The sequence below is a fragment of the Papilio machaon genome, chromosome 5 (assembly GCF_912999745.1).
Source record: "Papilio machaon chromosome 5, ilPapMach1.1, whole genome shotgun sequence".
Taxonomy (NCBI): domain Eukaryota; kingdom Metazoa; phylum Arthropoda; class Insecta; order Lepidoptera; family Papilionidae; genus Papilio; species Papilio machaon.
In genome coordinates this window covers 4,619,592-4,627,236 of record NC_059990.1, presented here as the reverse complement: position 1 = coordinate 4,627,236, position 7,645 = coordinate 4,619,592, and the positions used below count along the sequence as shown (strand labels likewise).

General features: G+C 31.8%; 1 protein-coding gene across 1 annotated transcript; it reads left to right on the top strand.

Annotated features, from left to right (window-relative positions):
- The first annotated feature begins 4,133 nt into the window (after positions 1-4,133).
- LOC106708684 (muscle-specific protein 20) lies at positions 4,134-5,911 on the top strand. The gene is made up of 4 exons (XM_014500221.2): positions 4,134-4,235; positions 4,343-4,554; positions 4,759-4,879; positions 5,460-5,911. The coding sequence occupies exons 1-4, from the start codon at positions 4,206-4,208 to the stop codon at positions 5,649-5,651; spliced, it is 555 nt and encodes a 184-aa protein (XP_014355707.2). The 5' UTR covers positions 4,134-4,205; the 3' UTR covers positions 5,652-5,911.
- The last annotated feature ends 1,734 nt before the right edge of the window (positions 5,912-7,645 follow it).

The following is a 7,645-nucleotide window of genomic DNA, read 5'->3' as shown; positions in this document are numbered from 1 at the left end:
GTAGTGAATGTAATATTAAACATTGCAAAGTAGTGTATTAATACACTTAGTGATTATTTTAACAAAATGGCTGAATTACCACTTGTTAATAATATAAAATAATTAGGTGATCCTATTTAAAAGATATAAAGTAACATTCCAAAAAATATTTAAATGAATTGTTGTATGACTTTATAATTTTGAAAAACGTTACGTTATTTTGAAATGTAGTTGAAGGTGAATCTTACCATAAATTGTTAATAAATATTCCTTTTAATGTACTGAAATAAGAATTTGTATGATAATCAACAATGTACATAAATTGCGCTAATTCGTATACTTTTACGTTAAAAACTTTTTTTGTAACATCTTTAATAGGAATCATGAGTTACCAAGTTATCTGACAAAATTAGATGATTAAATGTGGCTCTTACTTGGTAACTAGTTGTTAATGGTAACTGCGTCAAGGTAAAAATTATTTTTAAAACCCATTAGATACTTTATTTTTTAGTTTTATCTTAAACTTTATCGAATTGAGGAAATAAAATGCTACGTCCAGTAACATTTAAAGGCTGATGAAGATTTGAAAGAAATCTTAACATTCCTTTATGGTGATAATAATAATTTACTGCAATTTATTTACATTCCGGTGTATTTCATTTTTTATTTATTTAATGGTACCAAAAATATCTAGTCAGTTTTGTGTGATTTCCAAATTTTATGTATTAGTTTTATTTTAAATTAAACATGAAAGATTATTTATTATTTTGTTAGAATGGGGTTAGATATTGTTGTAAATATGTGATGTATTATATAATAACACATTGTACATATGTATCATTTACCATAGTATTGTAACTTGAGTGTAACATTCTTGGTGAGTGGAGGGTGTTTTAATAAAGAACCTACTAAATGACTTTGTTTTTTTTTTTTTACTTCATTTACTTAATTGATAAGCAAGTAAAATTCAAATGTTATTACAATATATTTTAATTATAGAGGTGAAGATTGTGTCCAGCAATATTTCTCGTTAAGCTTCAATGTTACAAGGTCTTTTAGAAAAATTTACAAACTGGTTAATATTTTTTTGGAATTGATGTAAAAAATGCCGTAGACCGGCTAAGAATTACATAACGAGCACTTATTTTTCTAAACAATTGGAACGAAGTTCCTTATTTTTGTTACGTCGGTCATTGAAGTGTGCAGGCAAATAATCACATGTGTATTTTGTATTCACTTCCAAAATAGAACGGCAACAATAAAATACTTCCGTAAACGCTAGTCTTTAGAAGTCTTGAGTTGTTAAATCCAATTACAATGTCACAATATGCAACAGTGTGGAAATCAGTGTGGAAATTTAAATTTAGCGAATGCTGATTAATTACAAAAGTAATGAAAATAAAATTTAATATTATTAAAAATGGAAACATATAAATCGTATTATTTTTCATACTCTTGAACACCATCATTTGTAGAAGAGCTAAGCATGTGAAAAAATGTGAAAAGGGTTGTCGGTATAAGGTCTAAGGCGAGCTACGAGTTCTTTAATATTTATTTTACGAAAAAAAATTTACTCCTGCGAGGTGTCCAAATCGACTACAGATCGTGTCTAAACACGGGAAATGGTTTATGTAGCCCGTACCGTAGCCCGTAGCATCTGGCATCTGTAAACACTGTACCTAAATTTGGACGTGTTATGAAAATTTTATTTACTAATAGAGATCGATGTGAGTCACGATATGCCGATGCAAAACATGCGCGAGAGATGACGACTAATGTTCCCGCAGTGCCACGTACCTTATGCCTGATTAAATACTATTTTTATATTCAACGAACATCAAATGTGGCAGCTGTAAAATAAATGACCGCTTTGTCTATTTTTATAAGTTGGAAATCTAATTTTATACGTGATTTTTATTTCGTTTGTATTATGTTGATGAAACAATTGAATTCAAGTTGAAATGGATACTGAAAAGATTAAGTTTTGGCTATTAAATGTTTATCTTACATACATAATATAGTGAAGTATTATTACATTTTTAACACGTACGTATAACAGTATACAGAGAATACCGTAAACAGCATTAAATTTACCTTCGTATTATGATGCTTACAAACTTGTGTGCTAGTTATTATTATTTATATTTATTACATAGAATTAATCATATTTAGACATTGAACTTGTACAAACCGTGCATTCTATGAACGGAAATATCTCTCACATTAAAATGTCCAGGCGGTTTTGATTTATTGAAATATATGTACTCTTGGCACTCACGTTCTCGCCATCTATTGATGTAGATGACCGAATTGTATATGGCTTAATACATAGCGTAAGTAAAGGTATTCTATTAAAAGTTTAAGATTTTTTATCCTTTAAAATAAAATTAAAAAGATTTAAAACAATAACAAGGTTTATGTTCACTCACTCACTTATTCGTTCGACCTATCCTAAGTTAAATATTTTCCCATTCTCTATGTCTAATACAGGCCTTGTTAATAATATTCTCAAAAGTTTTTTTTCATTTCACACAATGCAGGACATGAGAGCATTTTAGTCGTTACGATTACTCTTTTGACTAAAAGTAAGGTAAATAAATTTAAAAATAATATATGACGCCTTCCCTTCAGTATCATGTGAATATCGGCGACAATGAAAACTCATCGGCATCTGAGAAAGGTCGGTGGGCGGCTCGGGAAGCGCCGACGCAAGGATGCCGACAGAGTGCGCTGTCGGATAACAAAAGCTTCAACCACATATTATCTTAATTATGTGTTATTACATTGTAGTTTGTTTCCACTGCCGTAATCACTGACATGAATACGATGTTATGACAATCTCTCCTTTCATTATCTGTGGAGAAAAAAAGGTTCATATGTATATTATGTATATTATACCTACATTAGTCCGCAAGATTAATTGGACCATTGCCTTCGTTGTGTGTGCGAGAGTATGTATCATAGAGTTGACAGCTGCGTGGGTAAATTTGTCAGTTGTAAAATCATCGTTATGACAAAAAACTACGAGCAGTTTTTGTCACTTTGCTCATCATCGGTAAAATATTTATCCATCTAGCGAACTAAAAATGTAGATTCGATTCTTAAGTAGCTAATATTAAATTAATTTTTTTGGATCATTTTAAATGTAGCAATAATAACTATTTGTTCAAATCTAAACGTGAACACCGACGCTTGTTAAGGTATACTTAAGTTATGTGAAGATTTATCGACTACATAGTCGACTACATACATTCACTATGAGTACAAACTTCTACAAAATCTACCATTTTTAATTAAACCATGGAAACCATGATACAAATGAGTAAAAGAAGAACTTACACATCATTTTTTGAAAAAATCCTTCCTTGAGATGCGATTACCAAAATAACTGTGAAACAAGAAATGAACTTAGGTTATAAAATCACTTCCTAAGATAAACATTTTACGTGCGTTATTGGCGTCATCATCGTTTTATTTCTTGATATTACCAATTCGTACCCGATGTCGACCGGAGTAAAATTATGATCTTATGATATGAAATTAACACAACATATATATATACTTATCAAGAAAACTGGTCTTACCTAAAAAATTGAAAGAATTTACTGTATTTAGTATAATAGTTAAGTAAACCTAGAACAAAAAAGAAACTAGTTATATACATGCAATAATGCAAGATGCAAAGTACAGAAACTATTTTAAGGTTGAAATGTCCCATAAACTAAAATACGAATTATGTTTATTGCTAAAACCTCTTAATTTTTATGAAGACCGAAGATTGCAATAATATTCTTTTTGATGTAGCAAAAATATCTATCTCTTCAAAGTAAATTCACAAAAACTGCATCAGAACATAAACATTACATAAATAAAAATAGCAATATATAGCTCTAATTTTTTCGATGTCGTGAAGCTCTAAACAAAGAAATTCGTTAGAACAAAAGAGATAATAACTACGTGGCCGGCTTTTAATTAGAATGAAGGTCGATCATTTTCTTTGAAGGATGTCCATCGAATAACTTCAAATAAGGCTGTTGAGTCAGAAGCTTATTTTGTAGCGCTTCGGTCACCCGTACGGTGGCGCGATGACTGCGTAAGAGTTTTCCAGAAGGGCGCAGCCTGAGCGCGCTCTCTATAAATACGTGGTCCCGAAATTCAGGAGTTCAGTCTAGCTCTGCTATCCGTGCCGGAATCATCCCTCGCAAGAAACACACACATCACACAACATGTCTCTGGAACGTCAAGTCCGTGCCAAGGTTAGAACATTTAAAAATATCACGTTTCGATCTGTACACATAAAAATATGTGGTAACTCAGTGACTGTAAAATTATAGTAGTTTACTTATAAAATATCCAATTCCAGCTCGCTTCCAAGCGCAGTCCTGAACAGGAGAAGGAGGCCCAGCAGTGGATTGAAGGCGTCTTAGGCGCCAAATTCCCCCCTGGCGAACTGTTCGAGGATGTACTTAAAGACGGCACTGTCCTCTGCCAGCTCATCAACAAGTTGAAGCCCGGCTCCGTCAACAAGATCAACACCTCCGGTGGACAGTTCAAAATGATGGAGAACATCACAAAGTATGTACATTGTTTCAGATCTACTCATATCGAAATTACAACAGAATTGCTTAAAGTCGTAAACTGAGTACTTGCTCTTACCTCTTAGCAGCTTTATTTTTTAAAACGCAACTATACGTTCAGTAATTTTCATAAATTATAAAAAATCAGGGGCAAAATCGCAGGGCATGATTACTACGTATCCTAATGATGTGTAATTTGCAGCTTCCAATCGGCGATCAAAGCGTACGGCGTACCTGACATAGACGTATTCCAGACAGTGGACTTGTGGGAGAAGAAAGACATCGCCCAAGTGGTCAGCACACTCTTCGCCCTCGGCCGTGAGGTAAAAATTTATAACTCACCTTAAAATAACATTTAATTTATTGATTATACGGTAAATAATAAGTAATAGTAAAGGTACCAAAGGTAATTGCTGAGGATGAACGTACAAGGAAACGATTAGTAATATTCCTCTAATATAATTGTTGAATCCTTTGGAATATGCCATAAGATTTTGGATTGTGTTATTTTTATCTTACACAATATATCGTGTCTCATAACTGACTATGGTTTAAAACTTCATCAGTTATGACTTTGTACACATGAAAGATGATTAGAGATCCATGTTAGTACAGTGTTACCCTATAAAGTAGTGGTCGGCCGCCTCTAATTATAACTAATCTACCAAGCGGCGTTCTCTACGCTCGTACATTATAAACATGTACAGAAATAACGATTAGTGTTGCTGAAATACGGTGTGTAAAATATATTAGCTTTATAACACACCTACGTTACGATGTGATGTTTTTGAATCTTTGCCAAGTTCAACGATATTTTACGATTTTTGTACAATGTTACCTCACTAATCACAAATAAACAAAGAGGTTATATTGCGTAATATCAATGTATTTTTTTATTTATAGACATACAGACACCCAGAATGGAATGGTCCTTACCTCGGCCCCAAGCCCTCTGAAGAGTGCAAGCGTGACTTCTCCGAGGAGGTCCTGAAGGCTGGCCAGACGGTGATCGGTCTCCAGGCCGGATCCAACAAGGGCGCGACCCAAGCCGGACAGAACCTCGGTGCCGGCCGCAAGATCTTGCTCGGCAAGTGAGCACATCGCAAATACATCGCGAAAAGTGATATTATTTATAAGATTTTTTGTACAAAACTGAGTGTTATGGACGCTATTGTAAGGATGAGATTCTTCGTGAAGATTTTCTAGTCATGCGTGATGTAGGATTACCTACAATGGATAAAATTGGACCTTAAAACCCTTTACTTAATGTACATTGTACATTGTTCCATGTAGCGCCAAGTTGGTTTTGTGTATAGTTAATAAGTCTTATTTATTTACATCCATTTGATTATAAGTCGTTTTATTATTTCTTTTATAATAAAATACGATCTTATATTTTTATACCTCTTTTCATTTATAAAAAATAAACGTATTACATATTTTTGTAACTTGTATTTTATTCCTTTAAAAAAAAAATTCCTTTTATGGTTACAATATCCTACTCAAAATATATAAAAAATGTATAATACAAAACGAACATATTCTTGGAAACAATTAAGTATACTTACACAAATATACATTATTGTTAACTGGTCCAAATTTTATACTGCGGTGTATAAAAAGTATATTGTCCCAAAATTGAAGTGAACAAACAATACTTCGAATAAGACCATTTAATAGTAGTTGCCAATCCCCCTCTGCACTAGATCTAGCCTAGATCTTCGGATGACGATGCCCATGGTTCTATAACTAGTGTTTATGATGAACATTTAAAGTAAACTGCTAAACAAATTGTACTTATAAGAAGCCATCAATAGCGTTTTACGTTATTTTTACATAAGAATCTAAGAAATAAATTGCATCGTTCCTGATCAGCAGGAAGTAAAAGTACACTTATTGGCAATGTAACGAGTACATCTTAAAAAAATAGTGCATATAAAGTTTTGCAATATATTAAATTCAACGTAATTAAGCAAATACACTGTTACTTTAGCATGTAGCTCGGAACAAATTTATGTTTTCAAAGAAAGAACGTTACTAAGAGTTGATTAGAATTTTTCTATGAAATTATGTTGTCTATCGTATTAGATTAGGGAAAAGATAACGAGTATAATTTTCAAAATGAACGGGTAACCGAATCTTTACATATTGCTTTAAAATTAAAACTGTTTCAGAGCGGCTCGTATACCAGGAAAGCATTTCCTGCGCGAAAAGTAATTTTTCGGAAAAATACTGAAAGAGTTATAAACATGAGTCTAAAACATTGATTGTTGAAATGTTGGAAAAAGATGACATAAAATAAATACCTTGATGTCAATAAATTTCAGTTACTACATAAAAGGATATTTTAATTAGTAAAAAGTTAAATAAGTGAAGAGTCAGTTCCTCTGAAGTCGCATATTTATATTATGGATAAAAAGTAAAAGTTTCGAAAAAATCTTGAATTTTCGTCAGAAATGCATTTATTTTTAATTTATTTCTGTAGAGGAATAGGTAATAACAGTGACCATACAATTCACACCAGCAGTTTTAAATCTGCCGTTTTTAAGCTTTTGAAAAAGCTCTGCTAAATGCTACAGCTAGCTCCACCTTTTGGTACACTGTAAAAGTATAATAGATTTGTTAAAATGTAGTTCTAGCGGTTTTCGAAAGATGGCAGGTATTAAGTTTTCATTTACTTACCTGAAGAAGAAGTTGTAGAAAAATGTTTTATTTTAGGGTGAAAAAAAAAAATATTTAAAAGTTTTAACTTCTGTAACCGTTGCTAATTTTGGCATCGATGCTGTGAATTTGGTTTATGTGATAATATTACTTAAATATTGATTAGTGCATTTAAAACAAATGTAGGCAAGATTCATAAAAATCATATTATACCTAAATTTATATTCAATCGGATTTTATTTTCCGATCTATCAGCAACAACTCTTTATTAGTCAAATTTATAATGTCACCGTTCTGTACGTAAATTTATTTTTATGTTTTTAAATAGTCTCTGGAATGCAATTCAAAATTGTTACTAAGTCTAATTACTACTAATACAATAAAAAAATACAAGTTAATAAATAATTTAATACATCAAAATGCAATAA

Coding starts and splice junctions, on each gene's coding strand:
- LOC106708684 (XM_014500221.2), top strand. CDS start 4,206: ATGTCTCTGGAACGTCAAGTCCGTGCCAAG. Junction 4,236..4,342: donor AACGTCAAGTCCGTGCCAAG/GTTAGAACATTT, acceptor ATCCAATTCCAG/CTCGCTTCCAAGCGCAGTCC. Junction 4,880..5,459: donor TCTTCGCCCTCGGCCGTGAG/GTAAAAATTTAT, acceptor TTTTATTTATAG/ACATACAGACACCCAGAATG.